The sequence below is a fragment of the Oryctolagus cuniculus genome, chromosome 7 (assembly GCF_964237555.1).
Source record: "Oryctolagus cuniculus chromosome 7, mOryCun1.1, whole genome shotgun sequence".
Classification (NCBI taxonomy): domain Eukaryota; kingdom Metazoa; phylum Chordata; class Mammalia; order Lagomorpha; family Leporidae; genus Oryctolagus; species Oryctolagus cuniculus.
Genome location: NC_091438.1, coordinates 31,009,029 through 31,026,771, shown reverse-complemented (window position 1 = coordinate 31,026,771; position 17,743 = coordinate 31,009,029). Strand labels below are relative to the sequence as shown.

At 51.2% G+C, this 17,743-nt stretch overlaps 2 protein-coding genes, 2 non-coding genes and 1 pseudogene across 12 annotated transcripts in view; 3 read left to right on the top strand and 2 right to left on the bottom strand.

The window, feature by feature from the left end:
* RCSD1 (RCSD domain containing 1) overlaps positions 1-2,741 on the top strand; it is a 69,248-nt gene extending 66,507 nt beyond the window's left edge. For both annotated transcript variants that reach the window (XM_008264120.4, XM_051857158.2), the window contains one exon: positions 1,116-2,741. In XM_008264120.4, coding sequence (XP_008262342.2) covers positions 1,116-1,148 — 33 coding nt within the window. In that variant the 3' untranslated portion in view covers positions 1,149-2,741. The remainder of the gene's footprint in view (positions 1-1,115) is intronic.
* Positions 1,335-1,490, bottom strand: LOC127493896 (U2 spliceosomal RNA; annotated as a pseudogene).
* A 7,772-nt stretch (positions 2,742-10,513) lies between the features above and the next one.
* TRNAP-CGG (transfer RNA proline (anticodon CGG)) lies at positions 10,514-10,585 on the top strand. The gene has a single exon. It is a non-coding gene; the product is annotated as a tRNA-Pro (tRNA).
* A 596-nt stretch (positions 10,586-11,181) lies between these two features.
* Positions 11,182-11,253, bottom strand: TRNAP-AGG (transfer RNA proline (anticodon AGG)). Its single transcript has one exon. It is a non-coding gene; the product is annotated as a tRNA-Pro (tRNA).
* Positions 11,254-15,083: 3,830 nt separating this feature from the next.
* Positions 15,084-17,743, top strand: part of MPZL1 (myelin protein zero like 1) — a 67,128-nt gene continuing 64,468 nt past the window's right edge. For 7 of the 8 annotated variants that reach the window (XM_051857166.2, XM_051857171.2, XM_070077421.1 and 4 more), the window contains exon 1: positions 15,089-15,345. In XM_051857166.2, the coding sequence (XP_051713126.2) occupies positions 15,255-15,345 (91 nt within the window). In that variant the 5' untranslated portion in view covers positions 15,089-15,254. Of the gene's footprint in view, positions 15,346-17,743 lie in introns of all 8 variants that reach the window. The other variant, XM_008264119.4, reaches the window with a different exon arrangement.

Below are 17,743 nucleotides of genomic sequence, written 5' to 3'. Positions count from 1 at the left end.
CCCAAATGGCTGCCACAGCCAGGACTGAGCCAAGCTGAAGCCAGGAGCCAGGGATTCCATCTGGGTCTCCTATGTGAGTAGCAGGAGCCCAAGCACTTGAACCATCTTCTGCTACCTTCCCAGGTGCGTTAGCAGGGAGATGGATTAGAAGTAGAGTGGCTGGAACTCAAGCCAACGCTCTGATTGAGGTAACAGCTTACAAATGGCAGCGTGGCCTGCTGTGCCACGGTACCAGCCCCCTCGAATTTATTTTTTAAAACTTTTTTCTGCTCATTCCCCCCAGTGCATCTTCAGTACCTACTACAGAATCTGGAACATAGTAGGTGCTTTAAAAAATATTTGTTGTGTGAAAGCAAAGAGAAAACTGCCTGACCCAAAAGAAACAATCTATAATGATAAAACTGCAGGAATTGGAGGGTCGAGGGTTTGTGAGGGGCTCCTCAGGGTGCTCGCATTATTCTCATTGAAACAGCGGAAAGTAGCATGAGCGCCCAAGTTCAGAAGGTGTGTCTGACACTGCTGCGATTGGACTGTTAGGCAAAGATACTTCCCATTTCCGTGACGCCTTCCACACTAAACAACCAGTCCTCAGATTCAGAATCTTCTGGAGCCTGGAGATTCCATTCAGTTCCCAGGAGGCAAGAGCATGCTCAAGTCCTTCATCTTTCTGTTGCTACTTTCATGCTGCCGAAGAATCTTGAGCAGTGTTTCGGGAAAATGAAATTGTGGGGATGAGCGAGCGGGCCAGAGACCAAGACAGGGAGGCCAGGGAAAGCCAGGCATGAGGGCAGGTGCAGTATCACCTGGAAGAGGACGGCTCAAGCCCCAGTCCTGGTGCTTAAATACTGACTGCACCACTTAGGAGCTGCGTGACCAGAGAGAAGTCGCTTCACTTCTCTGTGCCTTAATTGCCTTACTGATAACACAGTTAATGGAAGTGCCTAGCTCATAGAGCGTGGGTGAGAGTGACACGAACTGATGCAGCTAAAACACAGGCACAGCTGTGACAGTTATTCCTGCTATCTATGCCTGATCTGGAATTCCCAAGGAGAGGTGCTGAATGGCAGGATCCCCCGACCCTTGTCCTGATCCACTCTTCCTTTCTGTGTTCCTAGGATGACAGGCTGGGCCAGGACACTAAGATGTGAAGAACTCCTTGTGCCCGAGGGATGAAGCTACCGGGGACATCTCTTCGCCAGTAGCAGCAGCAGCAGCAGCAGCAGCAGCAATGGTAGCAGCAACAGGTTGTGGCAGCCTGGTTTCCCCAAAGATCCAGGGCAGGTTTTTTTTCTCCTCCACACTCTCTGATCCCTCACAGATGGGGATGGATCTGAGGGCGGTGGACCTGTATCAGCTTAGTGTGTGTCATTTGATGGACTCAGCTTTTAATAAAAAAAAAAAATGGAGAGAGAGAGAAAGAAGAAAATCTTATTTTAAATTGATAAGAACAGATACTACACTTGATCTTAGCCAAAAGGCTGAGAAGCGATAGAAAATCTTATTTAAAACAGTTCACTGTGGTGCCAACACCCCAGGGATTCTGGTCAGCCTGTGGGACCCTGGATACCATTCAATCCTCCCTCTCCATATAGGTGACCTCCAAACTGAGCTCTGATGTAGCTTTCGGGTTTTGCTTGTGTAGTTATAGCCTTTTTTACTGTTCTAAAATTTGTATGGTTCTCAAATATAAGTCAAAACTGTCAGTGGCCAGAAAAAAAAAAAAGAAAGTGATACTACTGGAAATGCTGATCCCATCCAGTGCAGAGATCCTGCAACTGTAGCAAGAGTCCAGAGAAAACCTTGCAGATCGGTGCAGATGTGAACTGGGCAGCCGCTGTTGAGAACGTCGGACTAGAAGCGATACCTTTGGAAACAACGGGAAAATGAAGGGTGCTGCCACCAACAGCAGCTGTTCCTGTCCCGACCACGGGAGGTGGCGGCTGAGCTCAGACCCCTCTGCCACCCTGGAGGAGGCTTCAAGAACATCTGTGGAAGGCAGGGAGAGGGTGGAGGCTTGCTGTTCCACTCTGCGCTTCCTGGTCCTGAAGGCAGAGCAGCAATGCCCGTCCAGCGCCGGCACCGGCTGTCCGACTGATACTGCCAGGGTGAACTCTGAACCCTGCAGGTGCCCTTGAACACGGGTCAGTTGTTTGCTGGCAGGTACCAAGAGCACCATGAAAAAATTCTTCCCAGCTCTCCTGGGAAGTTTTCCTTGGAATGAAGCTCATGTTCTTCTCTTCGACTCAGGGGGAGTGAGTTGAGGTCTTGGGTCTGTTCTCACTGAGTAGCTTGCTTCAATATTCTGTTTGGAGAGTAGGAGGTTTTTCAAGGCAGGGAGGCCTGAAAACCCATTCCTTAACTCACACTCTCTCCTCTCTTCACACACTCCTGCTGAAAGATGCTAATGCAAATAAGTGCTTCCTTAGGGTTGGTCCTTGTTCTGTTTCAGCGTGCTCATTGGCAGTTGCAGTAATTGTTTTCCTGAAGATTTATTAGGCAGCAGCCTGTGATGACCTCAGAAAAGCAGTCTTTCCAGACAAAAAGGCCTTGTGTCACCACTGGTACCTCGATTTTTCTCATCCCATTTAGTTTTTTTCTAAACTACAGCAGAATATTAATATTTAGTATATAAAATTTTTTTTCAAAATGATTTTTAAATGGATTGCAGTTTGTATCAAATTTGTAACTTGGTTGAAACTGATACTGTCATAGCTATTATAAACTCTGGATTTATGGCAGAATTTGGGAGATGTGTGTAGTTATTTGGAGATCTATATACTACCAACAGAGATGTTGATACATGTGATTTATTTGTGTATATTGTTGGGTTTTTTACAACACGGACACAGACACACACACACACACACACACACACCATCTGAGCAAGTGTTTCATGCATAGGTGGTGACTGCCAGTGTGTGGTGGGAACGGCCACTTTCCCTTACTTGAGAAAGGCATGCCACAGAAAGTGGGAGATGTAGATAAGCAAATGAGACTGCATTTTACTTCTGGAGGAGCAATAAAACAGAGACAAGAAGAGGATGCCCTTTGTCAATCACATTGCTTGGTGGGTTTTGCAAGAGAGCAGACGCCGCTTCCCAGGGCTTGCTGGTCAGCGAGGAGCTCTTGGCAAGGAATTCGTGCAGAGCCGCGCCTGCTCCTCTTGGTGCTGCAGCCCCGCTGCTGTTGGGTCTGCTTTCCCTGGCCACTGTGATTAAGCGATGCCGGGATTCCCAGATTCGGGATTAAAGAAACTCATCTGTGTGTTGGGTGGCCCATTGTTCTTCCAAAGAGCACACAGATTCGTCCACAACAGCAAGACACAGAACAACGCAGATTTGTTCTTCCACTATCTTTGTTTACATTTATTTATTTATTTGAAAGTCAGAGTTACACAGAGAGAGAGAGAGAGAGAGAGAGGTCTTCTACCTGAGGGTTCACTCCGCAGTTGGCCACAACAGCTAGAGTTGGGATGATCTGAAGCCAGGAGCCAGGAGCTCCTTCTGGGTCTGCCACGCTGGTGCAGGGCCATCTTCCACTGATTTCCCAGGCCAGTGCAGAGAGCTGGATTGGAAGTGGAGCAGCCAGGTCTCCAACTGGTGGAGTTGGAGAAACCAGTGTTTCAGGCCAGTGCGTTAACTTACTGCACCACAGAGCCGGGCCTGAGCTTGCATTTCTTTTTTATTTTTTTAATTAATTAATTTATTTTTTTGACAGACAGAGTGGACAGTAAGAGAGAGAGACAGAGAGAAAGGTCTTCCTTTGCCGTTGGTTCACCCTCCAATGGCTGCCACGGCCGGCATGCTGCGGCCACCGGCGCACCGCGCTGATCCGATGGCAGGAGCCAGGAGCCAGGTGCTTTTTCCTGGTCTCCCATGGGGTGCAGGGCCCAAGCACCTGGGCCATCCTCCACTGCACTCCCTGGCCACAGCAGAGAGCTGCCCTGGAAGAGGGGCAACCGGGACAGAATCCGGCGCCCCAACCGGGACTAGAACCCGGTGTGCCGGCGCCGCTAGGCGGAGGATTAGCCTAGTGAGCCACGGCGCCGGCCCTGAGCTTGCATTTCAAACCTTGTGCTTCCTTTTCCCAGGGAAGGAGCAGGCACCCAATCTGGATCCTCACGAAGAGGGAGTTTAATTGGGGGCTGTGATGCTGTCTCAGCTGTGTGTGGAGCCAGGTAACCAGGAGACCATGAGAAGGCATAAGGGCCCTCCAGACTCCCCTCTGAATGCAGAAGTCACCCAACCAAAGCCCAGTTTGCTTCAGGTTTTGCTCTGTAATTAGTTGACTAAACCTTTGATAAATATGAGTGTACGTCAATTAAAGGAAGGAGTGGAAAGGCCGCCAGTTCACTATCTTCTGATCAGGTGTTTTTGATTAGGAAAATGTTCACTACAGCTGAAAGAATGTGGCCAGTCTGCCGATGACGGCAACTCAGCTCAAACTGGTTGGTGGGCGAAATAAACAGCAACAGGAAAACTAGAACAAGGGGCTGGTGTGGTGCAGCGAGTTATGCTGCTACCTGTGACACCGCCATCCTATATGTGCACCAGTTTGGGCCCCAGGTGCTTCACTTCCTATCCAGCGCCCTGCTAATGTGCCTAGGAATGCAGCAGAAGATGGCCCAGGTACCAGCAGGTGCTTCTGCCCCTGCCACTCATGTGGGAGACCCGGATGAAGCTCCTGGCTTCAGCCTGGCCCAGCCCTCCTGGCTCCAGCTGTTGCAGCAATTTGGGGAATGAAACCAATGCATGGAAGTCTCTCTCTCTCTCTCTCTCTCTCTCTCTCTCTCCAGCCCCCCCCCCCATAACTCTGCCTTTCAAATAAATACATCTTTAAAAAACAACCAAAACAACAAATTTAAAAACAAAAATTTTAGGCAAGTGAGAGCTATTTGGCTTAGTGGCTAAAATGTCTGCATCCCGTATTGAAGTACCTTGGTTCAGTAATCAACTCTGGTTCCTGACTCCAGCTTCCTGCTAATGCAGACCCTAGGAGGAAGCAGTGATGGCTTAAGTAAGTGGGTCCCTGCCACCTATGTAGGCGATCTGGCTCGAGTTCCCAGCTCCCAACATTGGCCTGGCCCAGCCCAGGTCATTGAAGGCATTTATAAACAGGAGTGGACCAATGGATGGGAGCTCTGTGTGTCTCCTTCTTTCAGCTCCTCAAATGAATGTAAAGAAAAAAAATTTTAACTCAAGGGGACTTCAAACACTTCATAGGAAATGGGACTAGCACTGTGGCATAGTGGGTAAAGCTGCCATGGCAGCGCCAGCATTCCGTATGGGCGCCAGTTTGAGTCCTGGCTACTCCACTTCTGAAACAGTTCGCTGTTGATTGCCTGGGAGAAAGCAGCAGAAGATGGCCCAAGTGTTTGGACTCCTACCACCCATGTGAGAGACCCAGATGAAGCTCCTGACTTTGACCTGGCTCAGCCCTGGCTGTTGTGGCTATCTGGGGAGTGAATCAGCAGATGGAAGATCTATCTATATATAACTCTGACTTTCAAAATAAATAAATAAATACTTTTTAAAAGTTCATGGAAAATTGAATTAAAAGATAAGTTTATTTTGGTGCAAAAAAATTTGAAGCCCAGGCATAGTTTTTTTTCTCTCTCTCTCTCTCTCTCTTCTTTCTTTCTTTCTTTCTTTCTTTCTTTCTTTCTTTCTTTCTTTCTTTCTTTCTTTCTTTCTTTCTTTCTTTCTTTCTTTTTTTTTTAAAGATTTTATTATTTGAGAAGTAGAGTTACCGACAGAGGTCTTCCATCCACTGGTTCACTCCCCAAATGGCTGCAACAGGCAGAGCTGAGCTGATCCAAAGCCAGGAGCCGGGAGCTTCTTCTGGCGAGTGCAGGAGCCCAAGCACTTGGGCCATCTTCTGCTGCTTCCCCAGGCCATAGCAGAGAGCTGGATCGGAAGAGGAAGAGCCGGAACATGAACCAGCGCCCATGTGGGATGCCAGCGCTATAGACAAAGGCACAAACTACTACATAGCGCTGGCCTCTGGTTTTTTTCATCATACACATTTTCCATGACCTTTATGAAGACCCCTTGTATATCTATCTATGGATCTCTGTGTCACTTTCTTTCTCTCTCTCCCTCTCTCTCTCTCTCTCTCTCTCCACACACATACACACACACACACACACACACACACACCCAGTCCATTTACCTCTAGGTCCATCAGATAACTGGGAAATCCATGGACAGACCTAAATACAGTCACCAAGCAATGGTAGGAACCTCTCACGGTGTTGGTCTCTGCCTTCCTCTGTGTTGGTCACAGTCTCAAGCAGGCTCATCCCACGCTGCAAATCCAGTGAGAGTTTGTGGGGTGAAAAAATAAGCCTGCAGAGGCTTTCAGAGGCCTCATGTGGCTCGTGGACACACACCTGAACCAGCCGTCATGACCAAGGAGCAGGTGAGTCGATCCTGTTCACTCTGCGAGGACTATGAGCCTCAGAGTGAAATCAGGGTGCTGTGAGCAAAGAAGTGATACGGAGCAGGCGGAAAACAATGCTGTCCCAACAGGTGATGGCTGAGCAGCGGGTTACTACCCACTGCTTGCTGCAATATTAAATTTCTTTTGACCCCAACTAGTCCTTGTCAACTCTGAACTCTATAAATCAGGTACAAATAGAATGAACTGACTGTCTTCCATGATGTTAGGTCAGGTGGCATATGGAGAGGCCAAGAGCGCTGAGCTCAAATGCTACTCGAATAAGACGGGGTTAGAGCTCATAAGAAAACCACTCTCAGCCGGCACCGTGGCTCACTAGGCTAATCCTCCGCCTGCGGTGCTAGCACCCAGGGTTCTAGTCCCAGTTGGGGTGCTGGATTCTGTCCCAGTTGCTCCTCTCCCAGCCCAGCTCTCTGCTGTGGCCCGGGAAGGCAGTGGAGGATGGCCCAAGTCCTTGGGCCCTGCACCCCATGGGAGACCAGGAGGCACCTGGCTCCTGGCTTCGGATTGGCGCAGCGATCTCTCTCTCACTGTCTAACTCTTCCTGTAAAAAAAAAAAAAAAGAAAAAGAAAAACCACTCTCATTGTCTTACTTTTTGAAAGCTTTTATTTTTATCTATTTATTTAATTTGACAGAGTTATAGGCAGTGAGAGAGAGAGACAGAGAAAAGTATTCCTCTTTCCATTGGTTCACTCACAAGTGGCTGCTACGGCCAGCAGCTGCGCTGATCCGAAGTCAGGAGCCAGGTGCTCCTTCCTGGTCTCCCACATGGGTGCCGGGGCCCAAGCACTTGGGCCATCCTCCACTGCCCTCCCGGGCCACAGCAGAGAGCTGGACTGGAAGAGGAGCAGCCGGGACTAGAATCCAGCACCCATATGGGATGCCAGCGCCACAGGCGGAGGATTAACTGAATGAGCCAAGAGGTACCTCAAGCAGCACTAGGAAGGCAGAAAAGTGGTCTCTTGGGGCCGGCACTGTGGCACTCGCATGGGATACCAGGAGGAAGCAGCTGGCTCCTGGCTTCAGATCAGCATAGCGGCCATTTGGGGAGTGAACCAATGGAAGGAAGACCTTTCTCTCTGTCTCTCTCTCATTGTCTACAATTCTACCTGTCTAATAAATTAATTTAAAAAAAAAAGCAGTCTCTTGCCCTAGACTTTTTTGTGTTCTTTGCTCTTCTTTGTTAACTCCATCTGGGAGAGGCTCGAAAAGCAACTTATCCAGAGGAATGAGTGACAAATCTTTAAACAGCAGGGACAACACAGTACCCCAGCAGGTAAAGCTGCCATATCCCATATGGGTGCTGGTTTGAGTCCCAGCTGCTCCACTTACAATCCAGCTCTCTGCTATGGCCTGGGAAAGCAGTAGAAGATGGGCCAAGTCCTTGGGTCCCTGCAGCTGTGTGGGAGACCCGGAAGAAGCTCCTGTGCTCCTGGCTTCAGATCCGCTCAGCTCTGGCATTGTGGCCAACTGGGGAGTGAACCAGTGGTTGGAAGACCTTTCTCTGTGTGTGTAACTCTGACTTTCAAATAAATAAATAAATCTTTTAAAAAAAAGTAAAGAAAAACTGAAGGGTAATAAGATCCCTGGGTAATGAGATGTCCTTAGCAGAACGCATTTCTCCCACAAACCAGATCTTGGATTCCTGTCACCTCCTGATCATGCACTCTCAAAAACCACCTGAGAACTTGAGTGAAAAATGAAGGGCCTGAAGCAACTCCAAGAATGCACTCATGGCGATCCTGCAAAAGGATTGCAAAATTCAGGAGACATAAGATAAAGCCCTGGAAAAGGGCCACTGAGGGAAACCAGAGAAAAATGTGTTTAAGAAAAAAAAATAGCTTAAGTTATGGCAGGAGAGGGGACTTAAAGCTGGAAAAAGACACAAACTCTCAGTCAGCTCCACGTTTCTGTCTCCACTGGGGCAAGGCCTGTGAAACAACCCTAGCAAGACTTTGTGTCAATTACTGCATAATCCAGGAGCAGCGAATGAAGCTCTGAACACGGCCACGCACAGACCTGTGTGCCACCTCAGCAAGGAACCCAGGCAATGACTTGCATTCTCACTGCCAAGGGCTGACCATGCCAATCAATGCCCAGTCTGCACTACCTGAGCCCAAAGTGGGTTGGAATTCAGCGACGGGCAAACGCTAGTTATAACACAGTCACAGCCTCCCCGCCCCAAGGGTTTTAGAAGCTCGTGGAGTTTCAGTCGCCTTATTCTAGAGTCGTTCTAATTATCATCTCCTAAGGAATCACTACACTCTTGATCTAGTTCCACCTTTTCCCTTTGGTGCACACGACCCCCAGACCAAGATTATGTTCAGCAACACTTGAACGAGATCACCATTCTCTAGAGCTTCGATGCCACCCAAACCCAGTGGAGCTAAAAGATGGAATCATGGGTTCTAGAGCTGTCCAAGAGTCTCTTCTTCCAGGCATTTACCTCTCACTCGCCAGCCAGCCCGCCCAAGTTCCTTGGTGTAGAATTGTATTAGAGGGCTACGGACAAAGCATAAAAGCGATCTCCTCTTTGATCCGACCAACTCTGGCAGGCTGTCCTAAGGAAATCGTCCACCATACAGAAATATGTACAGGTGCAAATAGGTTAATAAAACAATCATTATCATTCACTGACACCACTTGCTTCTCAGAGGGTGAAGAAAAAGAAACCCATTGTCTTGCTAGGGAAGGCTGAAGCCATTTCAGACAAAGGGATGGCAAAGCTGATTCGGGAAATTCAAAGAACAAAAATCTTGGCAGTGAATGCGCCACCTGCAGCGGCACTTTGGCGGGTGGCAGGAAGGAACCGGAGCCCCTAGGGGGCGGGACACAGTTCTGGCAGGGTAAGGAAGTCCTAGGACAGGCACCACCTCAAGGGGGAGGGGGGCAAAACTTACCCTGCTCAGTTCTGGCCCTGATACCCCTCCTCCCCCAGCCTCCCACAGCCTCCATCCTCAAACTACAAGCAATATCCAGCTGTCCACACGCAGCGCGGCAGGAGCGGGTGTAGACGGTGTCCACACACCAGCTGGGCAAGCAGAGTCCTTAGGCCGAGCTGCCCTCCTGAGCCTTGCCCCCACCCCACCTCCCCGGCCTGCGGGGCGCCAGCCTTGCGCGCGGAAAGGTGGCTCGGCTCGGCTCTTCGCGTAGGGGCATCTTCCCTCGGACCCGGTCGCACTGCCCCAGGGCGGGAGCGCCAGTCCTCGCCGTCCATCACGCAGGGGCGCCCCAGAGCCTCCTGGCATTAAGAGAAGACGGGGGAAGACGGCAGAGCCCTCGGGAACGCGGTCCGCGCAAGCCACTGGTCGCCGGATGCCAATCGCCCCAAACTGAGGGCGTTCCAGGGACGAAGCGGAGCAGGCCGAGCGGGCCGGCGGCCGCGGCCCTGCCCTGGGACTGCTGAGCCACTGGGCAGTAGGATCCCTCGCCCGCACTGCCTCCAGCCGCCGCCATTCTCCCACCTTCCTCGGGCACTCCCACAATCAGCGCCACCCAGCCCTTCCCCGTTCTGGGGCCTTCCCTGAGCTCCTTAACCTCTCCGCGCCTCAGTTTCCCGATCTGTATAATGGGGACAACCGTGGTCCCTTAGGGAGTGATTGTTATGAAACAGATCAGTTCACCACGGGCGAAGGGCTTAAAGGCATGCAGGAACCCAAGGCGAACGCTGGGATGAGTTCTTGGCGCACAGCCGCTCCTCCGAGCCCGCTCTCCCAGCCCCGCGTGCCCTGCTCGCATTCTCCGACCCGCTCTCCCCAGCACGCGGCCCACGCCCTTTCGATGATGCGGGGCGCCGTCCCAAGCCTCCCTCAGCCCGGTGCCGACCGGGGATGATCCCGGCCGCGCGTGGGCAGCGTGGAGCCAGGCACTGGCGTGCTCCGTGGCCCACGCGTCGCTCGCTGCTCGTCCCTTGCGTGGCAGGAAGCGCTGGGGACCGAGCCTCAGGGAGCCAACGGCCCAAGCGGCGAGAGCGAGGTCTCCCGGGTCGGTCCGAAGTGTGTCGGAGGCGGGACGAGGCTGAAGGGAGGTGCTGGGAGCGTTTGAGCCGAGAGCGGCTCGTTGGTCTAGGGGTATGATTCTCGCTTCGGGTGCGAGAGGTCCCGGGTTCAAATCCCGGACGAGCCCAGGCTTTTCTTCGTTGTTACTTTTTAAAAGACATTCTTTTTCCTGCTGCAGACAACCTATTTAGAGGTTTCAATGAGACGTCCTGGTCCCGTGACCCGGAATGCTGATCGCTTTCATTTTTGGAAGCACAGGACCAGAAGAGCCCGACTCACACTCAGATACCTACTGTGCGTTCGAGGGCGAGACGTTAAAACGCTGGCTTGTGCTTTGGAAAACGCATGTGCTTGAAAAGCCTAAAAAGCACCCCGAGGCCCCGGTACAGCATGCCGGGCACGCTTGCAGCGCCTCCAAACCCGATCCGGGCGTACGCCCGCTTAGCAGATCCCGGGGCGTTTGCGCGAGTTGGGGCGCGCCCTCCTGCAGCTCCGCACGGACACACCCGCACGGTAGACCCCCGGCGGCCGAGCCTCTCTCGTCGCCGCAGCGCAACCCAGCCAGCAACCCTCCGCGTTCTCACCTTACCCTCTTTAATGGTATTTCGGCGAAAAGCAGGTTTTGCGTTCGCGGCGTCTCGATTTTGCGTTTGAACTGCATTTATTGCATGTACCCGTCTACCCTAAAAATAATCCGTTTCCGGACTCTCCTAGCACAAAAGTGGGCTCGTCCGGGATTTGAACCCGGGACCTCTCGCACCCTAAGCGAGAATCATACCCCTAGACCAACGAGCCGCCGTGTGCGCCTTCTTCCTGCTGCTGTAAAGGGAAGCGGACGCACGGAGTCCCGCGCCCCCAAGCGTTCATCAGTCGAACGATGTCCGGGCTTCGGTTTTCGTGAAGAGCCGCGGCGTCGCAGCCGTGTGACCCTGCCCCCGGGCCTGGACCCGCACGGCTGCGCTGGTCACGGGCTACCACGCTGCAGCGAGCATGCGGCAGTGGCCCCGCGTCCCCGGCTGCGCCCCGGTGGCGGCGGTAGTCCTCTTTCGCGCTCTCCAGACACCTGGAGTTCGAAGCCCTGCCTTTCCAGCCTTGTGAATCCTACCTCTGTGTTCACAAACTGTTCTCTTCGGGCATAAACCGTACACTCCAACTAAAGGGTCGAAAAAGATCCTTTAACGTGTCCAAACCGCGTGCACGTGGCGTATATCCGGGTTTGTCTCCACTCCTGCAGGGCAGGGTTCCCGGGTGCCACAGAATTGCATTGTGCAATAGAAAACCAGTGGTCTAATTGCTGGCCAGTTGTCCGGATTTCTTTAACTCACAGAAGTGGGGTGGCTTTTTAACTACGTTTCAAATCCCTAAACACGTAGCATCAACGCTTACAAGAGCAAAGCTGTCCTAAATGATTACTTCTTAATAAGTGGAATCTGCCCTAAACTCCTTAATTTGGGTACTTCCACAAGGAATCATGTGTTGTCACGCTAGCAAACAACCCACCAGATAGGAAACAAGCAGACAGGGTGTTAATCCTAAAGAGACATATTCCTTTATTTTATGTCACTTGTCATTCCTTCATCCATCGGTTTATACTGATTCAGTCAACAGATATTTAGACAGCCCTGTCGGCCAGACTGTGCTTTGCCAACTTTCCTCCTAGGGTGCACTTTTAGAACTCTAATATCTTCAGTCTCCACCCTTCTTTGTCTTGGTTGAAACTGCCCTAACTTGAGTCTTGAGTTCTTACTGCTCAAGGCCAGGAGAATGTCCTTCAAAATGTTAATGAGTTCTAAATGCCAACATGTGTATTCATCCAAACCTCACTAGAAGAAAAATGCACCCTGGGCACCTAAGAAGTATGTCTTTCTCCCTGAAATGAGGACTCTACCAAATATAATTTCTAGGGTAAAATAACAGAAGCACTTGAGAAATCTTCAATTTCTGCAAGCAGAGGCTTCTATGTTCACCTTCCAGCCGGGATTTGCCACAGTTATTCTTATGTGGGGGTTTGTTTTCTTTACTTCCACTTCTCTCTGGTGATGGAAAACCGGTTTGCCTCTGACCAGCAGGCTAGAGTATCTCCCCTGCGCATGACAAAAATGTTGCAGGACACTGACAGTAACAGAGTTCAGAATGCAGATTGCCTGCTTTTCAGTAGGAAATATCCTTATCTTGGCTGGACAAGTGGCTGCCTGTGCCTCCTCTCCAGGGCACATCTGCCCCTAGAATTTTGTCCTTTTGAAGCATATGTAGGACCCACGGGGGCACTTCCAAAAGTTCATGGAAAAGGACAAGTTTATTTTGATGCAAAAACTTTTTTAAAAAATCCATGCATACCAGGGGTCCTTCTAAAAAGTTCATGGGAAATGTGTAATATGAAAAACTATGCTCAGATTTCAAAAAAAAAATTTCTTTGTGCCAACAGAAACTTATCTTTTCATTCCATATTTTTTTTTCTACCAACATTTTTAAGCCCCTAATAGATGGTTGCAAGGCACGGGGACTCAGGAAATCTTCAGGCAGGTTTTATGCTGGCCGTTGTGAATGAAGAAACTCACTCCCCTAATTTGGTGACTGCACCCGGGGAAAGGAGACACAAGAACTCCAATTTTCAGGTTTGCAAAAGCAAAAACGCTTCTCCCAGATTAAGACAGGCTCACCATAGAATCATGGGTGAAACCGATCTTGACTTCTGGCAAATCTTTCTCAAGAGTGGCCTGGGATGCATCTTGGACTCTATCGGACAGACATCTAGAAAGAGTCAGATTCTTAGTGTTTCTGGAACACTTTACTGTCACCACACACAGTGCACGGCATTCCCATTTTCCTCTGGCAACAGCTCTTATAGACAAAAGTGGACAAGCTAGATATTGGGATTCTTTACCCTTAATTATACTTCCCATCCAGTTTGCACCCAGTCCTACTATTCTTTCCCTGAAAAGTCTCTGTGCATCTTTACTGCTATGGCCTGTATGTAGCAGGGCTTACCTTTTTCTAAAACACACATCTGACCCTGTAGCTCCCATTTGCTGCTCTGCACCACCTACAGAAAAAGGAGAACCCGAGGTGCTTCAAATATGACCACAGTCCCCTGTTCCAGCATTCTCTCTCTCTCTCTCCCTCTCTCCCTTGGAGTTCCACACTACACAGGATTTACCCACCGTTTCTCTCCCCTGGGTCACGATTTTCTGTATTTCCAAGTTTGACTTTCCCCCGTTTATCTCTGGGAAACTTTTATTTTGTCCTTTCAAGTCCACCTCCAACGTCCCATCTTCCTCAGATCTTTCCCAGACCCCTCTTGGGCCAGTGGGACTGGGGAGAAGGATGTGTGAGTGGAGTTCCAGCGGAGTGAGCAGAGAAGATTGTAACACTACATATGGCTTCTGGATCCTCAGTCCCTGTGGGCGGTGGGGTCCTCCTTGGCTCCCCCTTCCCTGCAAGGATATTAGAAGATGTAATGCAATGTGCGTCTTTACTGGCAGACTGTGTTTCTTGAGAGCAAAGTCTCCACATACGTTAGTGCAATTGTATCCTTTCCATAGCATTCCAGACAGGCTTCCAAAGGAACTTGTTCAGAGAAATGGGGCAAAACGGTGCCTTTTTTTTTTTTTTTTTTTTTTTTTTTTGGTATGCTCTTTAGTTTTCTCATTCAGGTCAATGTGATTATTACAGGTGTGCTGGACGACAAGGCTAGTAGGCTCAAACAGACAGCAGGGTGTTTTGGGATGGGGAGATGGACTTCAGACACCACACAGTGAGAGACTGCCTTGTGGGTTCTCCCATCACACTCTTCCCCACTCTTGTCTAAAATGTGCTCCCTTCCTCCCTTCATCTGCTCCTACCTGGATCTTTCCTTTTCCTCCATTCCGCTCGTATTTCCTGGGCTCTTGTAGGCTCTTTTTCCAAACACTTTTACCGGGTGACCAATGAGTGCCAGCCGGCCGCTGTGGGCCCGGGGGTCGCAAAGGGACTTCAGGATCAGGGTGAGGAAGTGGCCCTTATTTTTATTGGCACATAGAGCGGGCCATGGACATGCAGAATCACAACAGGCGTGTGTTCCAGATAACAGGACAGGGCTCCCACTTCTTCTCAAGCCCAGAACGGGGTGGGGGTGGTCCCAGGGGAGGCTAAGGCCAATGGAGACTCCCTTTAACCTGGCAGATTCCTCAAGTTGCAACACGTATTATCCACCCCAGGCAAAGGACAGGCTTTGGGGACAGCGCGAGGGGGAGGTGCGTTCTCTCTGGACCCCTGAGGCAGAGCTCGCCCCATTACACTCTACTACCTTTTAAAATGTTTTAGATCAATGAACGGCTCCCTTATCTTCAAGTGAGGCCTGGGAGAAACCGAGAAGCGCTAAAGCAGAGGCGAGGTCAGCGCGAGGAGAGGACCCGCGACTGGCGGAGACAATGAAGGGAGCGGTGGGGCTCGGCCGGGACAGGCGTGCGGACGGCCACGCAGGCAGGCAGCCGCCTGGGCCCCGGCCTCCGGCAGGGCTGCGGCTCTGGGTGCTACCCAGGGGGTGGGGCCCGCCCGAGGGAGGGGTGATGGACAGGCAGACTGCCCAATAGCGTCCCGCAGAGGGTGCCGGTAAGGCCAATGGGCTGGCAGCTGGGGCCGGCGCGGGGCGGGGCTGGGACGGAGGCGGGCGGCTGGAGGGCAGCCGCAGGGGCCGGGAGAGGGGACCGCGGCGTGGAGGTGCCACAGGGCACGGGCGGCGGCAGATCTGCGCCGAAGGAGCCACCGTAACGGGGGCCGAGGTCCAGGGGCGCAGCAGTGGCTGCGGCGGCAGGACGATGGCAGCGCCCACAGGAGCCATGGCAGCGATTGCAGCCTCAGACCGCAGGCGCGGGATGTGGTCAGTGCTGGCGGCGGCGCTCGGACTCTGTGAGTGATGCCGGGGCCCGGGTCTGGGCGGGGGGCTCCCGGGGCTCGGCACCCGCCCGTCGCGGCGGTCCCAGGCCCTGCGCGCTCGGTGGGGAGGGGGCGCGGCCTGCGCGCTCTGGGGCCGGGGGAGCCCAGCCCGGGAAGCAGCGCGGGCCCGCGACGGGCCGGGAAGGCGCAGAGCCTCTTTCTGTTGCCTCCTGAATCTCGAGTGTGGCGGAGGAGGGGAGAGCGCCCACCTTGCGGCTTCCCGGGGGCTTCCCGGGGCAGCGGGAGCCGCAGAGCGTCCCCTGCCTGCCCTCCCGGCGGCTGCGGCTCGCCCGGGGCCTCCGGGATTCCGACCCCGGAGCCGGGGGTCCAGCCGCCCTCCACCTTCGGGAGGTGGCAGAAGGTTGCAGGTTTTTCACTGGTGGGGCCTTTGTTGGTTTGTTTCCGCCGTACGCCTGTATTCTGCACTACCTTGTAAGTTCTATCTCGAATGCTCCCATTTTTAAGCCCCGGTGAAGGAAGAGTCCCGGAATCTCATTTTTCTCATCTCTGATCTGGAAAGCATCAGAGCGCATTTACATTGCTTCTGGGTTAGCATGCAAAGAGCTGGGAACAGCAGTGAGATGACCCAGTTTAAAAGAATTCGGTCCAATCCGTAATATTTTCAGGCATAGTCACCGCAACTTGGCAAAACATAGAGGGTTAAAAGCTGTACTCGTCCTTTAAAAAAATTTTTTTTTTCTTACCAAATTTCATGGATCCAAGGTAAACCTCGGGCTCGATTTTCGTGAATTAGGTGAATTAGATATCTGAGGTCTTGTCTGCCCAGGACTTGTTTTGTGTTGTTGCCTTTCAAAGCAAAGTACTAGTTACTGTCTCGGAATTTAGTTAAGTAATGGTTATACAGATGGCCAACTGCTAAGAAACCGCCGAGAGCTTTCATTCCTTTTGTTTTGCAAAATGTCAGTTGCATCACAGCATGTAGATACCAGAGTTTGCAGTCATTTCTTTCCTGGTAAAGTTCTTAATGTAACCTTTAGAGCTGGGGTGGGGGGTGAGTTCTGTGGGCCGACACGGTTCCGTTTCACCAGGCTGTGACATGTAGTGCTCCAGGGAGGCTCACCTATGAAGATACACTTTGTATGTGTAAGACACAATCCATTCCGTCTTCTGTCTCTGAGAAAAAAAAAAAAATTAAACCTGTATCGTTTTTTGTTGTGATTGTTGGTTATATCTGTGTTTAACCAAATAAATAGGAAATAGCAGGAAACCAAGATTTATCAGAAATCTTGTGTACTTCAGAATTACTAGGCATGAGAGCTCGGGGTGGCTGTGGTCGACAAAACATTCAGCTGACCTTTTTTTAAAAAAAAGATTTATTTATTATTAGTTTACTTGAAAGTCAGAGTTACACAGAGAGAGGAGAGGCAGAGAGAGAGGGAGAGATCTTCCATCCACTGGTTCACTCCCCCAGTTGGCCACAACGGCCGGAGCTGTGCCAATCCGAAGCCAGGAGCCAGGAACTTCTGGGTCTCCCACGCGGGTGAAGGGGCCCGAGGACTTGGGCCATCTTCTCAGCTGATCTTAAAACTCAGGGGGTTAGGAGTAGTAGCACTAACAAAACTATTACTGAAAAGACCGCCAGGATCATAGCCACATAAACCTTGGAAATCCCTCCTCAGTCTTGAAAGATGAATGCTGGTGTGTGAGAATCAGCAGCTTATGTTCTTGGTTGATTTTTGGAAAGTATCGAATGTTTCTTCTTGCCAAATCGCCTTTTCCTGCTTGGAGATACAGCTTTTACAGAAGAAACTTTTAAAGTTCTTCAGCAACTGTTCACTAAGCACTTCTAAGTATTCAGCATCAAACTATCCTGTCCTCAAGTAATTTCCATGCTAAGGACCCTAAAAACTCTGGATAAAGCTGTGCTGTGGGAGCTTGAGGAAGGGCCATCATCTTAGTGCAGGCTGCCGGGGGAACGCATGTTGGAACTGCCAAGGGGCATGAGGGGTGGAACCTGCTGGTGGTTCAGTGTGCTAGGATCCTGGATGGTTATTACGAGGGGGATGGTGAGAGTTGAGGCAGGAGAGCCAGCCAGAGGCACCAGCTCACAAAGGGCCTTGTCTGCCACTCTTCAATCCACTGAAGGCTTTCTCTGTCTATTGTCATATGAGGGATGGGCTAGAGTAGGGTGAGGCTGAAGCCAGACAAACCCGAGTGCTAATGTCATAATCCAGGGGAGGGTAATGAAGACCTGAATGAAAGCGGTGAGCTGTGAAGAGAGGCTACATTCATGAGCTAGTGAGAAAGTAATTTTGACAGGGCTTGGAAACTGACCTGATATGGATAAGGTGATGCCGGGTCCTGGGCTTGCGGGCACATTTTTGGAAGATGGTGCTTTTCACAGCTGGAG